Source organism: Suncus etruscus, chromosome 6 (assembly GCF_024139225.1).
Source record: "Suncus etruscus isolate mSunEtr1 chromosome 6, mSunEtr1.pri.cur, whole genome shotgun sequence".
Classification (NCBI taxonomy): Eukaryota; Metazoa; Chordata; class Mammalia; order Eulipotyphla; family Soricidae; genus Suncus; species Suncus etruscus.
Genome location: NC_064853.1, coordinates 98,810,442 through 98,834,292, shown reverse-complemented (window position 1 = coordinate 98,834,292; position 23,851 = coordinate 98,810,442). Strand labels below are relative to the sequence as shown.

The 23,851-nt window shown below is 48.1% G+C and overlaps 1 protein-coding gene across 2 annotated transcripts in view; it reads left to right on the top strand.

Moving 5' to 3' along the window:
- The window catches only part of MRAS (muscle RAS oncogene homolog), a 34,297-nt gene extending 22,819 nt beyond the window's left edge, over positions 1 to 11,478 (top strand). For both annotated transcript variants that reach the window (XM_049776009.1, XM_049776010.1), the window contains exons 3-6: positions 6,361 to 6,514; positions 8,134 to 8,233; positions 10,822 to 10,901; positions 11,180 to 11,478. In XM_049776009.1, the coding sequence (XP_049631966.1) occupies positions 6,361 to 6,514; positions 8,134 to 8,233; positions 10,822 to 10,901; positions 11,180 to 11,279 (434 nt within the window). In that variant the 3' untranslated portion in view covers positions 11,280 to 11,478. The remainder of the gene's footprint in view (positions 1 to 6,360; positions 6,515 to 8,133; positions 8,234 to 10,821; positions 10,902 to 11,179) is intronic.
- The last annotated feature ends 12,373 nt before the right edge of the window (positions 11,479 to 23,851 follow it).

Below are 23,851 nucleotides of genomic sequence, written 5' to 3'. Positions count from 1 at the left end.
CCTTAAGCACATGCCTGCTCCATGACATGACTTTTTGCTGCTGTTGAATGACAGTCTTTACCTCCTCCCTCCTTAGCTTAGAATCCTCTCAAGGCATGAGGCTATGGGCTCTTGTGTACCCTCATTGCCTCCACACTCTGTCTCTCAGAATCACTGTCCTTGGCAGCCTGATGCCCAGTATCTTGAAGACCACGGTTGATTTGTTATTGTTTCAGGTGATAAAGTAAATCTGGTAAATCAGCTCAGCAGGAACCGAGTCATCACTTTCAAAAACATATAGTATTGCATATATAAAAACACTGAGTAACATACTTCAAAGAGAGTGAATAGGATAGCTTTGAAATTATACCTTTAAGCTACAGCATAATAGTACAGAAGGTAAGACTCTTGCCTTGCACACAGGTGACCCAGATTCAAGCCCTCTCAGGAATGATCTCTGAGCACAAAGCCAGGAGTAAGCACTAAGCAGCACTGGATGTGGTCCAAAAACTAAATAGGAACAAAGGTACAGGCATGTAATGATCCCAGTTGAAACTTCTTTAAGGATTAGAACACTGTTGAAGTTGTAGAGGGTATCCCCAAACTGGAGGACTCTTGGGCTCTGGAGCCAGCCTGCTCTGTGTTCCTCCTACAGACTTGGGTGCTTCATCCCCTTTGCTCAGAAAACACCTGCTCTGGACCTTCTCTTCCTCAAAGTCTGGTCCTTTCCTCCTTTTGTAACTGATGGTGACTTCCTCATCTCCTGGATCTTGGTCTTCCTTTCTAGCCCCTTGGCTTGTTCCCACCAAGCCTGCCATCACTCTTACTTTCTTTTTTTTTTTTTGTGGATTTTGGGTCACACCCAGCAGTGCTCAGGGGTTACTCCTGGCTCCATGCTCAGAAATTGCTCCTGGCAGGCACGGGGGACCATATGGGACGCTGGGATTCGAACCGATGATCTCCTGCATGAAAGGCAAATGCCTTACCTCCATGCTATCTCTCCAGCCCCCATCACTCTTACTTTCACATGTGTGACTAACCTCACCTTGAATGTCAGGCTTCATGATGATCCCAGGCTGAGGCAAAGCCGTGTGTGTGTGTGTGTGTGTGTGTGTGTGTGTGTGTGCGCGCGCGCGCACAGCGTGTGTGAGGATGTCTAGTATTCATTACCTGAAATTGATCTCCTTTACTGTTTCTCAAGGTAAATAGAAATAGATTAAATTTAATATTACTCCCGCACCCCATTGGGACTCTCCACCCGTTTAACAGCTTCTATTCTGCCCTGCAGCCCCTGAGGTCAAAATCCCCCCCCCCCCGTTTTCTGTTGTTGTGACTCCCTTAGGACCCCATGTTATTGGCAACTCACAGTTTGGGCCCTTTGTGATTGTCTGATGTTACTTTCCAAAGTCCCTTGGATCCTCCCCTCCCCACCCAGTGGGGGCCCCTTTCCTTCCAGAGGCAAGAACTCATGCCCTGTCTTCCCCACACTGCTTGCATGGTGGTTTCTATCCTCTGCTGTAGCAACCAGCATGGCCATGCTCACAGTGGACCCAGATCTCTGCTGCTGTGCTATCACTTGTTTTGTCTCAGCTTCCCCAAACTTGCTTATTTGGCAAGATTGGGGCATCTTGAAGGTTCTCAAACTCTGTGGGTGCAGGAGGAATGCTCTGCCCAGTATCAGACCTTGAGGCAAAGTCAGGCCAAGGTCTCTTAAGTAACAAGTAGGCTCTCAACTCTCTTCTCCTGCTTCCTCCAGCTTTGGCTCAGGCCTGAAGCCTGTAGGCAGAGGTTGGCCCCGTCCTCTGCCTACTTACAATGTAGGCAGGTGGAGTGGGGTCCCCCTTCCCTGCACTCAGCTCCTAGCCAACCTTGCCCATCCAGCTTCTGGAGTCTTCTGTTGTCTTCCATCTTCTAGAGATCAACAGTGGGCACAGAGGCTATAGACACCATCAGCCCATTTCTGTTGTTCCCCTGCCTCCTTCTCCCTGGTAGAGAGTGCCCCATATCCTTCATTGTTGCAGAGAGCGGGAGGTCTGGCTCTTCTCCTGCAGCTTCAGAAGTTTCCACTCTGGCTTCTGCCCAAATAGCAAACACAAGTGCTGCTGTCTTCTCTGTGGGGCCTGGACCTAGCTCCCCCACAGACCCCAACACTTGAATCCACATTCTTTCTGGGGAGGGCAAGCAAGGAGGACACAGGGGGCAGCACTGAGCAAAGGGCCTTTTATGGAGAGCACTTTGCTGGCTTTCTATAGGCCAACTTCAGAGCAGGCACTTCCTGGTTCCCCAGGCCAGCCAGGCCTGTCCCCTGCTTCTTCTGCTTCTTTGACAGCAGGAACATCAGAGGAGCTTCTCCTTTCTGAGGGAACATGGCTGCTGAGCCTGGGCTGATGAAATCCCAGGTCACCAACCCTCACCCAATCCTTTCTCTAGTCTGGGGTTTATTGATGATTTCTTCCTTCTATGCTTGTATTTTAGTCTTTCTTGTCTAGTTCTGATGATTTCACTGTTTAGTTAAGGCCTGAGGGTAGCTTCGCGGTTGACTTTTCTGCTATATTCAGCACCACCGACATGCCCAATGTCACCCAAGGGCATTGCTCTTTGGGGTCTCCAGCACCCCAAGACCGTAGTCATTATACCAACAGAAAAAGAAAGGGAAGGGGAAAAAGTGATGTGTAGTGAATTTTCCATCTTGTTTTCTAGAGTGCAGTAAAGCTCTAATTTTCTTTTAAACACCACTTTGGCCTCAAACCAGAGGTTTTTATTACTATTCATAGTCAGTCAATTCCAGATGCTTTATATTTGTGCTTTGCTTTTCTCTTTAACCACAGAGTAATATGGCTCTTCCATATTTTTCAAGAAAATTTTTCTTTTGTACTCATATTTCTTTCTGTTTCTGATATGACTGCATTTTAAAGGCAAGCTTCCCACTTTCTGCACTTTATTGAACTTCTTGGGGACAAGGAGCTAGCTTATGGGATAGCTGTAGCAAATGCTTTGCTTGTAGAAGGCCTGCATTCAAACCTCAAGGCCCTGAATACTCCCAGGTGTGTCCCTCAAACCAAAACACAAAAAATGGGCAAATACAACTCCTTTGAAACTCTCACATGCCAGTTCTTATGACTAATTTCATAGGTGTTTGAAAAGACTAATTTTCTGGCTGAGGGTAAAATATGTACTCTGTTTCTCAGATATGGTTTCTTAATTTAAAGATATTTGCAAGTTAATTTTCATTACTTAGTGACAGATCATTGTCACTTATTCTATCTCTGAGTGAAGCCAAAACTCCCACGAAGTTCTACAATTTTATTTTATTTTACTTTACTTTATTTAATTAATTTATTTTTGGGTTTTGGGTCACACCCGGCAGCACTCACGGGTTACTCCTGGCTCTACACTCAGAAATTGCTCCTGGCAGGCTCAGGGGACCATATGGGATGCCGGGACCCGAACCACTGACTTTCTGCATGCAAGGCAAACACCTTACCTCCATGCTGTCTCTCTGGTCCCTACAATTTTATTTTTAATCAGGTGTTTCTCTGTCTACATTTTTAGGCAACATTCTTGGGTGCCTTTGATGCGTGACTTTAGCAGGTCTAGATACCAGTCAATACAGAGCACCTGGTCTGCCCTGTTCCACACTTATTCTTTATTTCTGTTTTGTGGCCAGCAGAGTCTTTGTTATTCTTCCCTGTTGTATGCTCCCTGTGTCTACCCAGGCTGCTGTTCTATCTGATTTCCATGGTACATGCACATGGGTTCTGAAAGGAGCTGCTCTCCCCTCGAACTAACTAATCTGGTCCTCTCTTGTTCAGCCCCCTCTTCTCACCTCAGATCTACTTTAAAACTTTCTTATTTTGCTTCGTTTATTTTGTCCATTCTTGGATCACTCCCGTTTCCTCTGATCTGTTTTCTTTTCCCTTCAGGGGTTTTGCATTTGATTTTTATCCAGGCCCAATGCTGTGACGATATAAGTCTGCACTTAGGTTTTGCTGGCAGTGCTGAAAGGCGCTCTTGGTTTGAACTCTGATGGTAACTGACTATCCCAGCGTCTGACTGTGGGTTCCCTGTGCTTGCCTGTGGTCACCATCAATTTTTAGCTCTGAATTCTCACTTGAGGGCACCTGGAAGATGGCTTTGTGACTTCAAGTATTCACTGGCATGTGTGACTACAAGCTTTCAGATGCTGTCGCCCTTGCATTGTGGTGATCCTGGGCTCCACAGCCTGGGAGCCACAAGAAGGAGAAATCAAGTTCTCTTCAAATTGCAGAGTACGGCCTATCTTCACTCTCGTTTCTGCTCTTTGCTTGCTATTCTACTCATTTTTCTCAGGCAGGCAGGGACCCACTTTTCACCTCGTTGGAATGTATCCTGTAAAAAAGAATTTTCTGGAGAAATGTGGGTATTTAATATTTTAGCTTTCAGTGTCTGAAGGGACAATTTTGCCTTTCCAGAGGATCCATTTTGACCTTCAGTTCCCTACTGAGGCTCCTCCTACTCCTCCTCCCTATCTCACTTCTGAGTGATTCTGTTTGGAAATGTAGCTTTAATTTCTAGCCTTTGTTTGGATAACTTGTGTCCTCAAGATCTATGAGGCTCTTCATTACAATGGTCTCCTCAAGTCTTCATGCTCTTCAGGTCTTTTCCATTTGGCTTCAGCCAAATCCTGGACAGTTTCATTGACAGCACTTCTGAGGAGGGGATTTATTAGGAAATCCCAGGGCCTGCTGCAAAGCAGAGTCCCATCTTTAGGTAGTCATTAGCCTCTGTGTGTACCTTAAGATGATTGTATACTGTAGCACATAGAGGAAGGCCCGCAGCCATGTCCCTCATCTCCTATCTTGGGGCTGATGCCCACAGCACTGAACAGAAGTGGTGGTGAGCTATGGGATAGGATGGCTCTGTGACAGGGTTGCTCCTTCAGGAGCCTGCCTGAGGTGACATGGAGTTGGAGCCTAGATGTCCACTCCTCCAGCTCCTGACTCCCTTCTCGCCTCCATTTCTGACTAACATCTATCAATGCCTCACTGGCATTCCATATAGGGGTCCAGGATGTTTTTGTTTGTTTGTTTGTTTGTTTTGTTTTGGGGCTATATCCAGCAGTGCTCAGGGCTTACTCCTGGCTCTACTCAGTATTCACTCCTGGCAGTGCTCAAGGGACCATATGGGATGCTGGAGATTGAACCTGGGTTGGCCGCATGCAAGGCAAACACCCTATGTGCTGTACTATATCACTCCAGCCCACATACTTAAATCTGGGTTCAAATTGGGGCATCCCCTTCCCCCCAAGCCCAGGGGTTCCTTGCCTCAGTCTATGTCACCCCCACATAGATAGATTGCACTTAGCCACTGTTTTCAGATTGCCTCTGTCATCCTCCCATCATGTTACCCTCTCAAAAGCCACACTCCTGTCTTATTTAGGAAGTAGCCCTGTCTCCCAACTACTGTTCTTGGTCTGGATGTTTTCGGCAACTAGGCCAACATTTGACCTATGTCATGAATTTGTTTATTTGCTTTCTCATGTCATTGTTGTAGAAGCTGCTTCCAGCCCTGTCTCCAGGGGCTTGCCCTATGAGAAATCCAGCCCAGGGCATGACATGTGCCAGACAAGTATCTCCACTGACCACCTCCCCAGCCCTAAGTTGCTGCTGAAAATTGCTTTCAGTAGCCTCTGATCTTAGGACTTACTCCCTCTGGTTTAGACCAAGGTAGCCCTCCACAGCAGGAACACCCCTCCTCTCTGACCCCCCTACTCCTGTCCAGGTCCTCTCTCTCTTCCTTCTATCCACTTTCACCCAGGTCCTGGTTCCCTGCTCACCTCCCTGCTCTGCCTTCAGCAAATGCAAATGCTGCCTTCAGGGTATGACTGAGCCTGGCGGGGAGGAGGCTCAGGCTTTTGGCCCCTCATCTTGCAAGTAGATGGGGGTGGGGTGACCCTGTGATACCATAGGAGGAGGAACTGGGGTCCAGGCAGACTGAGGCAGTGAGAGTGGAGTTGGGTGAAGAAGAAGGCTCTTGGCCAAGGTAGTCCTGAACCTTCTCCCCTCCCTGCACCTTAAAACCACCCCAGCTCTCCAAGAACTCTCCTCCCACTCATCTACCCAGAGGCCATGCTCAGACATTATAGACCCTCCTTCCTAACAGAGCAGGGCCTGAGCCAGGAGGCTACCCTGGACCTAAGAGGCTCTCAGAGGCTAATGAGACTTTTCTGTGCAATGAGAAACAGGCCTAGGAAGAACTGCAGTCACAGTTGGGTTCCCCAGATAAGTCATCCTTAGGAACCCCAAAAGCATAGTGCAAGAGGACTCTGGTGCCTCTCCTGAGGTGCACAGGGAGCAGGGGCTCAGGGCTGAGGGTGATGGCCTCCTGTGGCTCCTTCTACAGTTCTGGATACGGCGGGCCAGGAGGAGTTCAGCGCCATGCGTGAGCAATACATGCGCACAGGTGATGGCTTCCTCATCGTCTTCTCAGTCACTGACAAGGCCAGTTTTGAGCATGTGGACCGCTTCCATCAGCTCATCCTGCGCGTCAAGGACAGGTGAGTGCATGGTAGGTGCCCAGCGGTCAGTCTGCCCATCTCTCTGCTAGGTGAGGTGCAGAGGGACAGAGCTCATAGCTCCAGTTCTTCTTCTTTTGTTTGTTTTGGTTTTGTTTTTGGGCCACAGGGGTCTCAGGGGTTATTCCTGACTCTGCGCTCAGAAATCGCTCCTGGCAGGCTTGCAGGATCATATAGGATGCTGGGATACGAACCACCATCTGTCCTGGGTCAGCTGCTTGCAAGGCAAACGCCTTACTGCTGTTCTATCTCTCTGACCCCTCGCCCCAGTTCTTTCAGTGCAACCCTAGTCTATTCCACAGACAAACACTGTGAACTCCTTGCTTCTCAGCTCCAGTGGAGCTTATATTTGCTCCATTGTCCCCCAAGATGCTCTGCTCAGAGTTCCCCTTTCTGGAATCCTCTGTCACCTTCTGCAGTAGGATTTATAAACCCCTAAGGAAAGGTTCCTTTTGCATTACTTGAAGGCATCAAATAACCCAGAGACAGTTGTAAGCATAAGTGGGATTTTCAGTTTGATGGGCAACATATACAAAGTAAAAAGTAGTAGTAGGAGAGTGGTAACTTTGGGGCACTCAGTAAGGGCAGCACAGTCCAGTCAACAACGTCTTCCAAGGAAGATGTTAAAAACCTTAGTAGGAGGGCCAGAACAATAGCACAGCGGTAGGGCACTTGCCTTGCATGAGACCAACCCCAGACAGACACTGGTTCAATTCCCGGCATCTTATGTGATCCCCAAGCCTGCCAGGAGCAACTTCTGAATGCAGAGCCAGGAGTAACTCCTGAGCGTCACTGGGTGTGGCCAAAATACTAAAAAAAAAAAAAGGAAAAGAAAAAAATACACAGACACATTCATATTCCTCATAGACCTGAAGAGTTCAATGTGGGCCAAGCCTCTGGCTCTAAGGATCTTAAAAGAGAGAAGAGAAATGATCCAGAGGTGGGAAAAATATTCAACTTTCTTGCAAATTAGAGAACAAAAAAGAAGCCAGTCTTATTGTCACCTGCCTGGCAGGTGATCTTCAGAGGCCTCTGTGCAGCCACAGAAGCTGGGAAGCTGCACATCCTCCTCTTTTCTATGTGGGTGGGAATCTAGGGATTGTAGGGCCCTTCCCAAGCAGCCTGGTGCCCACCTGGCCCTGCTTCTCAAGATTCGGGTTAAAGACCAGTTTGGTGGCCGGGAAATGGGAGGGAGTAGGTCTGGAGTTTCAGCACCCAGTTCTGTAGCCCCTCACAAACCAACAGTGTGGAGTGGCACCCCTTACCCACCTTCTAACCACCTCTGGCCCGAAGTCCAGACTGTCTACCTCTTTTCCTTCCAAGTGTTTTTTGAGGGTTTTTTTTTTTTTGAGGGGATCATATCTGGCAGTGCCCAGGGCTTACTCCTGGCTCCTGACCATATGGGGTGCTGGGATCAAACTCAAGTCAGCCTTGTGCAAGACAAAAGCCTCCCCACAGTACTACCTTTCCAGCTCCTCTTCCCCTCTCAGGAGACGAGGAAAGCAGTGTCTCAGATGGTCTAGAGCCCACAGCAGGAGCTGTTGATGCTATGATCGGAAGTGGGTGCAGTGCCCACTCAGGACCCTCTGCTTTCTCCCCAGGGAATCTTTCCCCATGATCCTCGTGGCCAACAAGGTCGATCTGATGCACTTGAGGAAAATCACGCGGGAGCAAGGAAAAGAAATGGCGACCAAACATAATGTAGGTTCTGCGTGTATGTGTGTGGACACGTGTGTCTGCCTGTGCTTGTATAGCATGTGTTTATATGCTCACACAGGTGCACTCGCATGGTGTGTGCACACATGTGCATGTCCTTTTTGCATATGCATGTACTTTCTGTGTGTCCATGCATGTTGGCACACACACATTGTGAGCACTGTATTTTCATGCACCTGTGTGCACAGGTTTGTTGTTCATGTGTGTTTGCATGTATGCACCTGAGCCTATCCATATGTATGCTGGCATGTGCACTGTGTGTGTGTGTGTGTGTGTGTGTGTGTGTGTGTGTGTGTGTGTGTGTGTGTGTGGACTCAAGGACAGGAGCAGAAAAGTTCACACCCTGTCCTCCTGCCTTCCTTCTTGGGATCATGAGCCAAGCTATCCTGGCAGTGAGGCCACACCAGGCTCAAGCAACACAGGTTGTCTGTGGACACCAGACAACAGGACAACAGAGCAGAAAGTCAGTTACGGGCACCACTGCTCTGGGGGCCTTGTGCCTTCCTGGTGGCCTATAGGCTGTGGGGCTCTGGTCACTTCCTGGCTGTGTCCTCCCCTGACACCAAGATGCATTGCTAGGCCAGGTGAGGCTCCTGTGCCTTTCCTGGAGCCCTGCTCTGTGCCACATGATGTCTGTGAGGTCCTTACTGATCCCAGAACTCAGGGTTGCAGCCCAAGCTATGCAGGCCACACAGCAAAGATGGGGTTCTCAGATACCTTTGTTCTCTTTTCTTTCACTTCCTTGAGATGCCCCTTGGCCCCCTGCATGGTGCTGGGTGTAGTCCTAGGCTTCTCGCACTCCTGCCCATCTCACTTGACCACCACGGTGATGCCTACCACCCACGGGTAGACCTGTGCCCTTCCCACTGCGAGAATGCTTGATTTGGGAATTCTCTTTCTGATCATCCACCTGGGCTTGGCAGTGCCAGGCCCAGATTCTCACTGTCCCTCCCGCCCTCCCTTCAGTGACAAAACCCTCCCCCTCCCCCACAACAGGCAGGCAGAGAGTATAACAGGGATGGAACCTCAGTTACGGGACTTGGGGTATGGGGGGAGAGATCTTGCCTAAAGGAGTCAGGGCATGTCTTGCTGAGAGGATTTGTAGTCTCTGTGGGAAATGTTCCCTGCAGGTATCTGGGAGTGGGTCGGGTCTAGTCCAGTGAGATGAGGTGGAGGTGGAGTGAGTTGGTAGAAGCAGCCCTGTGGAGGTGTAACCAGGAGCTCCTGAAGCCTCTCCAATGGCTAAGCAGTTCCTGGCTGGGGCTATTAATGGGCTGACAGGGGTGAATGGGAAGAGGGCACACAGAGGTGGTACACAGGCTGTGTGTGGGGTGAAGGGCTGAGAAGACCCCAGGACTAAGCCTGAGAACGGAGCAGGGAAAGACCAGAACAGGGGAGAAGGGGAGCAGAGGAGCTGGACTGAAGGAGGCCAGAGGCAATACCGGGTAGCATGAAGGCAGGATGATAGACACATGGGAAAGACCAGAGGATATTCAAGTAGGTAGGGGTTAGGAGAGGGTCAGAGGTGCTGGGCACAGGCCCTGGACAAGAGCAGTGGTGTTCAAGGCTCTGCATTAGATGAGGTATTAAGGGGGCTGTTCATTTTCCCCACATGAACATCCTGCCTAGAGAAATTGACCTCAGAATAAAAAGCGGAGAGATTTCTTTCTTATGTTTTGTTGTGGGGCCTCACCCCATCGTACTCAGGGCTTGTTCCTGGCTCTATGTTCAGGATCAGAGGACCATATGAGATGCCAGGGATTAATCCTGGTTTGGTCCTGTGCAAGGCCAAGTGCCCTAACAACTGTATGATCACTCCCTCCCCCCAAATGTATAGACTTAAATCTTGATTATGTTGGGTAAATTCAAGATTTTAGTCTTCAAATATATATATATATATATATATATATATATATATATTGTTTTGTTTTGTTTTGTTTTTGTTTTTTGTTTTTTTTTTTGGTTTTTGGTTTTTGGGCCACACCCGGCAGTGCTCAGGGGTTACTCCTGGCTGTGTGCTCAGAAATAGCTTCTGGCAGGCATGGGGGACCATATGGGACACCGGGATTCGAACCAACCACCTTTGGTCCTTGGATCAGCTGCTTGCAAGGCAAACGCCGCTGTGCTATCTCTCCGGGCCCTGTTTTTGTTTTTGTTTTTGGGCCACACCCGGCACTGCTCAGGGGTTACTCCTGGCTGTCTGCTCAGAAATAGCTTCTGGCAGGCATGGGGGACCATATGGGACACCGGGATTCAAACCAACCACCTTTGGTGCTGGATCAGCTGCTTGCAAGGCAAACGCCGCTGTGCTATCTCTCCGGGCCCTTCAACTATATTTTAAAAGGACCATTTTCACCTTATTTTTAGGGGCTAAATAAGTATCTCTGTGACCAGAGATGAAAAAGAACTAAAAAGGGTTCAATAGGACTTTCCAGTTAAAGAGTAGAAAGCCATACAAGAAGCTAGTATTTGTGGAATTCTGGGAAATCTTGAGGGACTTGAAAAAACACACTTTCTCAGCATCTTTGGTAGTTCTTGATGTGCCTGCTACCAAGCTGTGCTTTGCTTTGCAGATTCCATACATAGAAACCAGTGCCAAGGACCCTCCTCTCAATGTGGACAAAGCCTTCCACGACCTGGTCCGAGTTATCCGGTGAGCACCCACCCCTTCAAAGCAGGATTTGGGGCCCCAGAAATCCAGCCTAACCTTAGAGTTCCTTTTTCCTTCATGCCTCTCTCTTGCCCCAACCAGTTCTCAGTTACGGACCCGTGGTTCCCAGGGCAGGATCAGACATAGGGAAAGTTACCAGGATGTGTATGAAAATTGTTGTACCCAGTGGTCGGTCCTGTCACAGGCACCCTCAGCCTGGCATCGTGTTGGGGAGTGGTGGGGATGCCCCAAGTCTCACTCAACCATTCTTGTCCTCAAAGGCAACAGATCCCGGAAAAGAGCCAGAAGAAGAAGAAGAAAACCAAATGGCGGGGAGACCGGGCCACTGGCACCCACAAACTACAATGTGTGATTTTGTGACAGGCCCTTTGCCCTGGGCACGGGGACAGGGAACTGGCCAGATCTCAGGAGCCTGTGGCGGCCGGACCGCGCTGAAAACCTGAGACTGGAGGGGGAGAAGAATGGGGAGACAAGGGGCCTGGCCTTGCTCAAAGGGCTTTCCCACCTCTCATATGAGACAAGGAGGTGGTGGGTAAACTGAGGCAGCATGTGGATTCCACCCAGGTCCTCCCTGTCTCTTGGTGGTGTGTTGTGTTTGTGAACCACGTGACCCCCATGTGGTGGACACATTTGTCCATCCTGTACAAACAAGCCATGAACAACACCCCACCCCTGCCCTGTGACCCCCTCCCCCGTGTCTAAGCCTGGGTGTCTTTTGTAGATTTTTAAATTATTTTAGTGATTATTATTTTATTAAAGGGGTCTAGGCCCACTGCCTGGTGGCATTCCCAGTTTCTAGCAGTCTGCCGCCATGACCTGCCTGGAAGACTGTAGCTCCTTCTAACTCAGTTTCCCAGCCGTGCCAAGATTTAGCTCTACAGGAAAAGTGGAGTATGACCTCGGGATGAATGAGCCTAGGGATGAATGAGACCTGAGAGGTGGGGGGAAACTTTGGGGAGCACACCCCACTCTCGGTCCTCCTGTTAGCTGGGTGGGGAAAGGAGTGTTTCCTCAGAGGATTTGCTCCAATGCCGATGCAGCTTTCCGGGGTGAGGATTGTATTTTGCTAAGGAGGAAAGTGGGCATAAAAATGGCTGCTCTAAGGGGTACCTGGAAAGGGGTAAGGAAAGGCAGGGCATGTTTTTCTGGAAGTGTGGGAGTGGGGTGGACTTCCCCATCTATGGGGGGAGGCAAGGTCTTCCTTTCTCTTCCTCTGCCCCCCTATCCCCATGATCAAGAAGCAGGCCAAGTGGACTCAGAGGGATGCCATGAGGGCAAACAGGCTCCTGAGGCAACTTCAACAGGGGATTAAGTCCTCTCTCCCCTGCACCAGCCCTGAAGCTTTTTTTGATGAATCAGTGCTCAGGCCCTGCAGGCCTTGAGGATGCTTTCCACACCATCCTTGTGAGTCTCACTGGACCCTATGCATGAGGCCAGGGGAAGGGGACCTCCTGGCATGGTATCCGGGCTTGTTCTCATAGCACCCCTTGGAGGGTGGCACTCCTGAAGTTGTGTTCTTCCCATCAGAATTGGGGGGCTGCAGTGCACCCCAAAGCATTGCTAAGGATCTAATTTCCCCTTGGTAACCAAACCACAACATTCCTCACAGGTGGCCTGGGCACTGTTTGGAGAAAGGTCCCCAAGAAAAGGAGCACTGGGTCACATGCCCCACCCCCACTTGCAAGTGTTCAGAGCACAGGTGGTTCTGCAGTATTCCCGGGTCCCAGTCCAGTGTGTATGTGTATGTGTGTGTATGTGGGGGGGGGGGGGTGATGATTCTGCTAGAGTCCAATAGCTAGGATGGCTCTGAGTGGGAACTGAGCAGCTATGTGTATGTATGTGTTTCTGGCCCTAAGAGCAAAGAACATTCCAGATCAGATACTTGAGAGCTTCCTGAGAGATCCTCCTGTTAAAGAGCATTTTAAACACCCTTCAGATTCAGCATTGTCTAGCTCTCAGGTTCCCCTGAGCCCAGAGCACAGCAGCGCTGGGTGAAAAGGAGATGAAGATGAGAATGAGAAGAGAATGCAAGAAAAGGAGGAGGGGAGCAGAAGAAGGATGAGGAGAAGGAGGAGGGGAGCAAGGAAAGGAGGAGAGGAGCAAGGAAAGGAGGAGAGGGAACAGGGAAAGGATGAGGGAGAGTAGGAAAGGAAGAGTGGAGGAGGGGAAGGAGGAGGAAAGCTAGGCAGGTGGGAGGAGACTGGAAGATATTGCAGGGAGAATAGTGGAAAATAGGAGAAATCACCAACACGTCAGGGGCCTCTGCAGAAGCCTGGGCCAAGCCTGCCCCTAGCTGCAGGCCCTACAGCCACCATAGTAGGGAACAGGGAGGGTCTGTTGGAGGCTGACCTCCAGGTACAGGCTCTGTTCCCTCACTCCTGTACTCCATCCTAACAGGGTGGTGCCTCGGTCCATGTCAGCTCTATTTTCCAGCTGCCCTGAGCTCAGCCCACATGAATTCCTTCTGCCCATGAGAGGTTGAGGGTACTCCTGCAGCCTTTGTGGCCAGGCATGCTTTCAAGAGCCTCACTTTCCCAAAATGTGAGCTGAGTACATTGCACTTTTTAAAGAGAATCATGTCCAGATTCTCGCGTGTCCAGGCAGGTCAGAGTAATATGCTTGGAGCCAAGAGCACCCGAGACAGTATCTCTGGCCACGCCGCTCCATGACTGAGAGTCCCATTGAGACATGAGATGGGTGACATCCTGGAGTGTCTGAACCTCTGCATAGTGCTGCCACTGCATCCCTGGAACACACCTTTCCTGATCCACGATTGCAAGCCTCTACCACTGGGTGCACTGAGACTGTGCTATAGATTTTAGTCAGCCCTATAGTTTTAGTTTTAGTTTGCTATAGATTTTAGGTTTCAGCAAACCTGCCACAGTCTTGCTCCACCCTTTACCCCCCACCACCAGCCTGTGGCCGTGCCATTTTCTTGCCCTGCCCTGTTGCACACTGGGTGCCTGGACTGTCCTCTTCAGCCTCGTGGACCTCGTGTGGCCTGTGTCCCACTAACAGCTCTCACCACCGACCCTTCAAGCAAGAGCCAGACAGATGCGGGGTGAGAAGTTTCTTGTCAGGGTTCCTGAGGAGGAAAGACACCTGATTTTCCACACATTCTCCCCTCCTAGATGTGGGCTCCCTGCTTCCTTATGCCCCTGTATGAACAGTCGGCTGCCTCTAATGGAGCCACAGTGAGGCCCAACGGTGCCCATGACGCTTGAGCCTTTTCTGGATCTTTTTCTGAAGTCTTTGTGGATCTCAGTTCATCAATAAAAAAAAAAAATGAAGAAATATATAGGTACCTTTTCCTCTTCTCTATATTCCCCCCGTCTGGTTGCAAGTATGTGTGTGTCCTGCCTGACTCACCTCCTCCTCTTTTTTTTGTTTTGTTTTGTTTTTTTTTTTGGTTTTTGGGCCACACCCGGCGGCGCTCAGGGGTTACTCCTGGCTGTCTGCTCAGAAATAGCTCCTGGCAGGCACGGGGGACCATATGGGATACCAGAATTCGAACCAACCACCTTAGGTCCTGGATCGGCTGCTTGCAAGGCAAACGCCGCTGTGCTATCCCTCCGGGCCCACCTCCTCCTCTTTCATGGGCGCAACTGAGGGAAAGAGGCGCTGCTGCTTCGAAAAGCTTCTCCCTCCACTACTAGAGCCAGGGCTGAGGGTGGAGGCACCACCGATAGGTGCCTCTGGTAGCCCTGGATGGGATTCTGTGCCGTGATCCTCGGTTGCCTGTGAGCCTATCCCTGTGTGGGGCAGTAGCAGACACCTCCCACCCCAGACACTTTGTGGGAGCTCAGGAACCAGGAGGGGTCCCTTTTGGGTGGGGGTAGAGGGAATAACATTTCCTGGACCAGCCCCCATCCCAGCAAGGATGCCTGTCCTACAGTTTTTTGTCCCCTTTCACACCCCACTGCCACTCAGCCAAGCATGTCCCAGACCATCAAGACCTGGTCTCAAATAATTGTGGAGGGGCTCCATGCAGAGTGCAGACCTGGAGGGGGCCCCTGGGTCCTGAAGATGGAGCCTGCACCTCTCTCCAGACCTCAAGCTGAAAGGAACTGGGTTCTGTGGGTCTGGACACAGGCTGCAGAGAGCTGGGACTCAGCAGAGAGCCTGGACCTAGAATAATGGCTTTGGCCCTCAGATGCTGGCTCCACCTTAGACCCACTAAATTGGGGGGTTCTGTGGTTTTTAATTAGCCCTGTAGGAGATTCTGATGTTCCTAAGAATTTGAGAATCAATGATTCAGGGCTGGAAATGAGAATTCCTCCCACAGGCAGCCCCACAGTCACTGGCTTCATTCTTATCACCTGGGAAACAGCACCTTCATGGACAAAGCTGGTGCCTTCCAGACCTCTTCCTGTAGCCGCTAGAAGTCCCCACTGGCCCCAACCTGGGACTCTAAGCTGGTCATAGCACTCCTCTGAAAGCATGTGCCCAATTGTGCTCCTGTGTTCACCCTTCCAGAGATGCCCTTGGCTGTGACTAGGCTCCTCAGACCCAGCCAAAGAGAGCAGCCCTGGAGCTCCTCTTCTGACTTCAGACCCTTCTGGAAGTTCCAGAGTGGAGAGATGAACTGAGAGTAGAGATCCATATATGAAACTGAGAGAGTTCTGTTCTAGGTCAAGGCCTTTCTACGTTCTGCAACCCACCCTCCAACACTCTGAGGAAAGAACCAGTCACCCTTCTCTGTAGGCTCCTTACCCTGATAGGTGCATGCAAGTGAATGTCCCTGAAACTTGTCCCTTCCACAGTCTGTGCCTATGGCCAACCTGGGAGAGCTTGTGGGCCCAAGAGAGCCCAGGCTCATTAAATAAAGCAATAATTAGTACAGTCTCAGGGGCTTCCAGATCTTAAAGTCAGAGGGCCCCCACTTTCTTTTTCCACCACCCCATGACCTAAGGATGCCCCAAGGTCAGTTGATGGGACCTCTGTGTCTAGCCCCTACTCTGCTTCAGCCCCTGCCTCAATTTTCACAAGGAAACCCATCTTCAGGATCATACCAAGCTTTCAGTGTCATACATTAGGGTCCCAGGAATGTACCTGTTTCTACTGGGTCTCCCCCACGCCTCCTGTGACTCCCGCCAATGCCAACTTCCAACTCCAGCCCTGCACACTTAGCCCTGCCCATCTATGACTCAGTTCCCCCCTCAACAAAGCAGATTCAAACATTCCTGGAAAGCAAGTTTGGCAAGCAAGTTGGTTTTTAAAAATGAAATGATCAAAGATGCCAAGAATAATGAACAGAGAAGATCTGGGCATATATGAGACCGAGCATTGAAAGTTCTTTAAGTGAGCAATAACCCAGGAAGTCCAGGTCTCAGATACATAGTTGCCAGAGATTCAAGTGCAGACTGGCCCCCTAAGAAAGACCAGGCATGCCATCCACATTCCCTGCCCACCACTATCATTCTTTTTTTTTTTTTTTTGGTTTTTGGCCCACACCCGGTAATGCTCAGGGGTTACTCCTGGCTATGCGCTCAGAAGTTGCTCCTGGCTTGGGGGACCATATGGGACACCGGGGGATCGAACCGCGGTCCGTCCAAGGCTAGCGCAGGCAAGGCAGGCACCTTACCTTTAGCGCCACCGCCCGGCCCCACCACTATCATTCTTATATATATATATATATATATATATATATATATATATATATATATATATATATATATATATAGTATTTCACTTTTCTTACAGACATAATTTTTTATGGTATTTTTTTTGTTTGTTTGTATTTTGGTTTTTGGGTCACACTCAGCAGCGCTCAGGGCTTACTCCTAGCTCTATGCTCAGAAATCCCCCCTGGCAGTCACAGGGGACCATATGGGATCCTGGGATTCGAGCCACCGTCCTTCTGCATGAAAGGCAAACGCCTTACCTCCATGCTATCTCTCCGGACCCTTTTTATGTTTTTAATAACCTGGCCTTGTTTGATGGTTTATTTGGGGGCTACATCCAGTAGTACTCAGGAGCAACTCCTAGTTCAGTACTTGGGAGTTGCTCCAGGTTGCTCTCAGGGTCTGGTGCTGAGGATCAAACTTGCACAAAGTATGTGGTCCAAGCCTTTAGCAATATTTTTACCCCAGACAACTTATATTTCTGTTGAAAATATTTTTATTGCAAAATAATTCCTCAGCATGTTCTGTCTCTTTTTTATTTGTAGTTTATGCAATACATTTTCTTATTTTCAATTCCAAACTAAAATATACACTGTAATTTTTGTACCATTTCTTACATTTCTTTCACATATATATAATTTTCTTCTAATATTTTTACATTGGTGCCTTCTTTGCAGCTTGTTTAAATCAATTAATTTAATAATAAAAGGGTGAGGCTGGAGCGATAGCATAGTGGATCGGGTGTTTGCTTTACACGTGGCTAATCAGAGGTGCTATCTTCAGCATTTTATATAGTTTCTCCAAGCCTGCCAGGGGTGTTTTCAAAGTAAAGATCTAAGTACGGGGGCCGGGCGGTGGCGCTAGAGGTAAGGTGCCTGCCTTGCCTGCGCTAGCCTTAGACGGACCATGGTTCGATCCCCCGGCATCCCATATGGTCCCCCAAGCCAGGAGTGACTTCTGAGCACATAGCCAGGAGTAACCCCTGAGCATCATCGGGTGTGGCCCAAAAACCAAAAAAAAAAAAAAGATCTAAGTACAGATCTACACCTTAGTGCCACTGGGTGTGGCCCAAAGACAAACAAAATAATAATAATAATAATAAATAGAATTGGCCAGGCTTCACACCATTACTATGAAGATAAAATGAGCAAATTCATAAAAAAAAAAAAAGGTCTAAAAACAAGAACTGGTCAATAGTTTCCCATTTTGAAGTTAACTTACTTTCTTTGTTTGTTTCCCATTTTGAAGTTAAACTTTCTTCTTTCTTTGTTTTTTGCTGCAGTCACACCAGAAGTGCTTAGGGCTTATTCCTGGTCTGTGTTCAGGGATCATTTTTGGCAATCATTCCTGGCAATGCTCAGGGATACATGATGTCGGGGATCAAATCCAGGCTAGTCATGTGGGCCCGGAGAGATAGCACAGAGGCATTTGCCTTGCAAGCAGCCGATCCAGGACCAAAGGTGGTTGGTTCGAATCCCGGTGTCCCATATGGTCCCCCGTGCCTGCCAGGAGCTATTTCTGAGCAGACAGCCAGGAGTAACCCCTGAGCAAAGCTGGGTGTGCCCCCCCCCAAAAAAAATCCAGGCTAGTCATGTATGAGATAAGCGCCTACCCTCTGTATTATCTCTTAGGCACTGTTAAGTTCAGTTCATAACTCATTGGGAATGTTGTATGGAGCTGGGTATAAAATCAATTTTATCTTGTGCTAACGCTATTCTCCCAAGACAATTTATTCAGTTACACAGCCTATCCTCATCAAAGAGCTTATGGTTGGAATGTAATCTCAGTGTGTGACCCAGGAGGAGTTCATGTACAGAACTATGGGTGGGGGCAAAGGAAGTCTGTTAAGAGGTTCCTAGGCATTCTTCTGCTGAAACTCAGAGAGAGGACACATGCAAAATCTTCCTACAAGAGTTGTCCCAAGGTCAAGCTCAGCCCTGGCCACTTTGTTCATCCAGCCCAGATTTGATGCCTATGGCCCATAGAGACACCCACATCCTACTTGCATCTTCTCTGTCTATTAAATCTCTTCAGCCAACATTGCCAACTGCCCCCTGCCCATCAGCATGTCAGGTGAAAGTCTGGGAAAGGTCATGCTATGTGCTGGTTGGGAAGGAATTCTATTCCCTGGGCTCACCCACCATTGCTAGTCTCTGGTTCAAGAAGGCTCAATGTCCCCTTTTGAACACTCATCTCTGGCAGAAGATTCCTTACCACACACTTGAATTGTGGAATTCAGGGTGGAATTCAGGGACTAGACTTTTGCTTTTGCTTTGGTTTTGAATCACTCTTGGTGATGCCAGGAATGAAGAATCATGTGGCACATGCAAGGCAATTGCCTTCACCCTTTTGCTCTTTCCACCCGTAAAAGACCATTTTTAGGGGTCAAACATTACTATCAAAGAGCTTTGCAATTAAGCATGTTAAGTTCAGGAGAACGATGCGCCGTTCAAAGACACCAAGACCACAATCTCTCATGCAATAGCAGAGGGTTTATTTTTCTTACAAGCATGCAGGGGCTGTCAGAATCCAGCATAAGCCAGAATCTGCCAGCCCTGAACCATGAGCTTACAAGCTATATATAGTATTTTAAACAATAGAAAGGTACAGTAGATTGATTTGCTTTAGGAAGTACATGACATCTGGCATTTTCCCACAATTGTGAAGGGGGGTGGGTAATCAGGGCAGTCAGGAAACTCCCAGAATTGTCATGGATGCCTGTACGACCCCAGTGTTTTTGAGGGCCACGTCTAGCCCACTTTCCTGTCCTTGCCTGATGGCTGTTTCAAGCTTCCTTTACATTCCCCCCTTTTCTTTTGTTTGATCTCTAATCCTAGAGATCTGGGTTGTTTGATTAAGTGCCTTATATTGCTGCCTAGTAATCATTAGGTTCTATAGTCAGTAATAGCAGCAGGAGCACAAGCGGGCCTGTAATGGCAGACATTAGAGTTGTTAGCCAGGGGGACTACTTGAACCAGGACTGAAACCAATTGTTTTGAACCCGGAATTTTTGTTTTAGCCTTTCTTGAAGGGGGGTGGGTGATTACTGATTTGATTGGCCCCCCTTAAGAGCGCAGTTAATTAGCACACAATAATGGAAGGTCAAATTAAAAACTTCAAGGGCAATGCAAGGCATTTCTCTTGCCTGACCCCTTCCCCAGCTGCTTTTCAAAAAGTGTGATTTACTACTAATCTGGTTATTACGATTCAGTTCCAACTGGAAGGGAGCTTCCAGTATGCCTGACCGGTGGTTTTACAGTCCCATGCTGTCATCTGGTACAGTAGGTGATCTTCATTTTGCCCCGGTCCAGGAAGTTGAGTCAGATGGATATGCAGGGGGGGGGTCCTTTGTAGTCTGTCCAGGCCACTGACCATCCAAGCTGCGGGCTTCTGAGAAGTATCTGAAAAAGACTTATGAAGAGGTTTCCCGGGGGGTTTCTTACTTGTTCTGTATCTAAGGTTTTTTACACCTAGTGTGTAACAATTAATGATAACACAAGTTAAACAACAGAAATTAAAGCATTATAGCATTATTAACAAACAGCTCTGAATTATTTTTAGTTAGACTAATGCTTACATTTGTAATTTATGATCTGTTTCAGTACAATTAATAAAAAATGCTTTTACACCTAGGTTACTTTACTTTAATTATAAAAATTATTTTTCTCTCCACCTTCACCTTGCACCTTACTAGATATTTGAAAAAATTTTGGCTCCTTCCTTTGCATAAACACAATATTACTGGAGAAATCTTCATTTGGGGCACTCCCAATACTTACAGAATTTTTGAGGAATGAAGAATCATGTGGCACATGCAAGGCAATTGCCTTCACCCTTTTGCTCTTTCCACCCGTAAAAGACCATTTTTAGGGGTCAAACATTACTATCAAAGAGCTTTGCAATTAAGCACATTTCTGGAATTCAGTGCCATTTGTGGGGCCACCCTGCAGATAGGGCTAGACTGAGGGGGTCAATCTTCTGGAGCCATGGACCAGAGATGGGGGAAGCCGAGAGCAGAGCAACTGCCCAGATAATTGATTTTCACAAACTCACAGGCTGGGTCGCAGAGTGAGGACCCTGGACGGTGGAGCGGTGAGTCCTAATGCCAAACACTAGAAGGGAACAGGAGCTTCCTCCTTGGCGGAGTGTTCCTACTGCAGGAGGTCCTGAGTTTTCTCCCCAGAGAGACAGGGCTCCTAGGAACCTTTAGCTCTGTGATGGTGGTGACAATTCTATCTTTGACACGTCCAGTGTCACACAGTGCCTGCCACTCACAGAGAAGTCTTGGCTCTCCACACAGCCCATCTTGGGGTACTAGAGGCTGTGTATGATCTCTGCAGCACCCTCGACTCCCCTCTTCAGGGGCGCCCAACCTCGGCCCTGTGCCACCAGGTGGCGCCACCTCAACAGAGTGGAGGGACTTTTTCCAGCCCCTCTCCAGGTGGGTTCCAGGTGATCTCAACTTTCTGCTGGTTCCTTCAGGGACAGGGGAGAGAGGAGGAGGCTACATGCTTGCCCCTGCCTATAAAGGAATGTGTACCCTGGGAACCTGGGAACTGTTCCGATTTTTGCTGAAGCTGATCTGCTTGATGAACCCCTCTTACTCTAGGCCCCACTCAAAGCCAGGCCGGTTTTTCTGGAATTCCATGCAGGAAACCAGACCCCATTATTCCTGGCTGACCTCAAACCCCTGGTAGAGACTGGTTGCTTCATTGCATCCATGCACCCATGAGAGTAAGATTGACCATATGCTGGGCCATGAAACAAGACTCAGCACATTTCTGAGGACTGAAGTTATCCAGAGTATGTTCTCTGACCACCATGAAATTAAAATAATTTAATAACGGACCCGGAGAGATAGCACAGCGGCGTTTGCCTTGCAAGCAGCCAATCCAGGACCCAAGGTGGTTGGTTCGAATCTCGGTGTCCCATATGGTCCCCCGTGCCTGCCAGGAGCTATTTCTGAGCAGACAGCGAGGAGTAACCCCTGAGCAGTGCAGGGTGTGGCCCAAAAACCAAAATAAATAAATAAATAAATAACACCTTTAGAGGCCAGAGCGATAGTACAGCAGATAGAGTATTCACATTACATGCGGCCTACCCGGGTTCGATCCCCGGCATCCCATATGATCTCCTCAAGCCTACCAGTAGTAACCCCTGAGTGACATCAGGTGTGGCCCCAAAACAAAAACGAAACAAACAAACAAAAACCACTTTTAGTACCAGAAAAATAGTACAACATATAAGGTATTTGCCTTGCATGCGGCTGACATGGGTTTGATCCCCCACTTTCCCCCTTAGTCTACCAGGAGTAATTCCTGAGCCAGAATCAGGAGTCGACCCTTAAACACTACCATGTATGGCCCCAAAATCAAAACAAACAAAACACACTATAAAGTTCAGCTATTTAAAAATTAAACAGGAATTTTTAAGTCAGGGGTGGAGAATGTCGACCTTGGGGTTTGCACAAAGCTCATGAAACCATGTGATCTGACCCTGGCCCTGATGGGAGAGAGATGTCTGCTTATTATTGACAGGCATGGCCCATATGCCTGTATTGTATGGCCCGTGAATAACATTATAAATATCCAAGTGACCTGTGCAGAAAAAGTTTCCCCACTCTTGCTACAAGTGATCAAAGAGGAAATCCCCAGAGGGAAAACAGAATCATTTTTAACTGAGTAAAGCAATGATAACATACTGAATCTAAACCTGATCTAAGACTAAACTAAATATCTGGATAGTCATGTTAAGTATCTACAAATCTATCACATAATTTGCCAATCATCTGATCATCCTCATAGATTCAGAGAAAAACATTTAATCAAACCTAACATCAATATAAAAGGGGAAGTTATTTACTCTGATGAAGAATAGTTTTAAAGACTTATAGCTAAATCTTACAACAGGATAAAATATGATGCTGTCCCACAAAGATGGGAAATAAGAGATGTTTCTCATTCTACTCAAAGTTATACTATTGTTGTACATGTCCTGTCCATGCCCAAAAGCAATGAAATGAAACAGATACAAAGCCTGAGAGTAAGAAATGAAAACATGCTTATTGGTACTTACTCTGGATTTATTTTCCAAAAGATACAAATGAATCTAGAAGTAAGATAATGGATCAATTTAATGCATGAAAAATCAATAGACAAAAGAGTACTCAATTTTGAAATCAACAGGGCAAGAGAGGTAGCTAAGTGGTAAAGCACTTGACTGGCCTGTGTGAGGCCCTGGGTTTGGTTTTAATACTGCAAAATAAGCAACAATTAACACTAATTAGAAACTGAGCCTGGGAGATAGTATAAGAATTAGAATGCACTCAACCTGAATTTGATACCCAACATGGAATGGCTCCCAGCACTAGGTGTGGTCCAGTAATCCCAGCACTGCAATTTCCAATCCACACCCTGGGATTAGAGCATTTAAATAGCTGGCCCTCTTCGCAGAGAATTACCAGAAGGGTCCCTGGGCCCCTAGAACACCCCCAGAGAGGCTTTCTCAAAGTAAAGAACAAAATTTAGGAATAACTTTCTATAAAAATAGGACAGCAAGTCTTCTATTTCGAAAGCTACAAAACGTGTTCAATGCACATTCAAACCACAAACTACTGAAGTCCTGAGGAGGGAAGGGCATGCAGCTGGGCGCCTCCATGTGGTTAAGAGGGAGTTGTGGACAGGATTCTTGGCTGGTGCCAGAGATCTCTGCCTTCTGCTGTGAAATCCCATCTCCTAGCTCAGGCCAGTCCTGGGACTTTTTATCAACTAGTGTCTTATGTCAAAGGGCTGGGCTGTCACAGCTGCCACTATGCCATGACACAGAAACAGACCGTCCTCCCATTGCGTAGCAGTGTGTGACAGACTGAAACTCTTAGAGGTGATCTTAGTCATCAAAATAATCACTGAATAAAATCATGAATGTTGAGGTCAGAGAGACAGTACAACAGGTAGGGTGAGGGTCATGTTTTCTAGGAGACTGGATGAGGTTTGATCCCCCCCCACACACACACAGAGCTTCAGAAAGGGAAGGCAATTCCAGTTGTATAGATCCGCAGAAAATAATCCACACAGACAAGAGGGTAAAAAGAGGCAAGAAGGTCGGACACAAAATCCTTTGAAAACCAGACAGCTGCTCCAAGACTCTAGAGCTCACTAGCCAGCTGCAAAAGGACCCCGTCCTTCCAGTTTAACTCCTATTTATTCAGATACAAATAGCGCCCCCTACCTGAAAGGTCATAGGTGGGAAAGCAGGCAGGGAAACATATATCAAAGAGAAATATTATAAAAGCCTCTAAATACCTAGCGG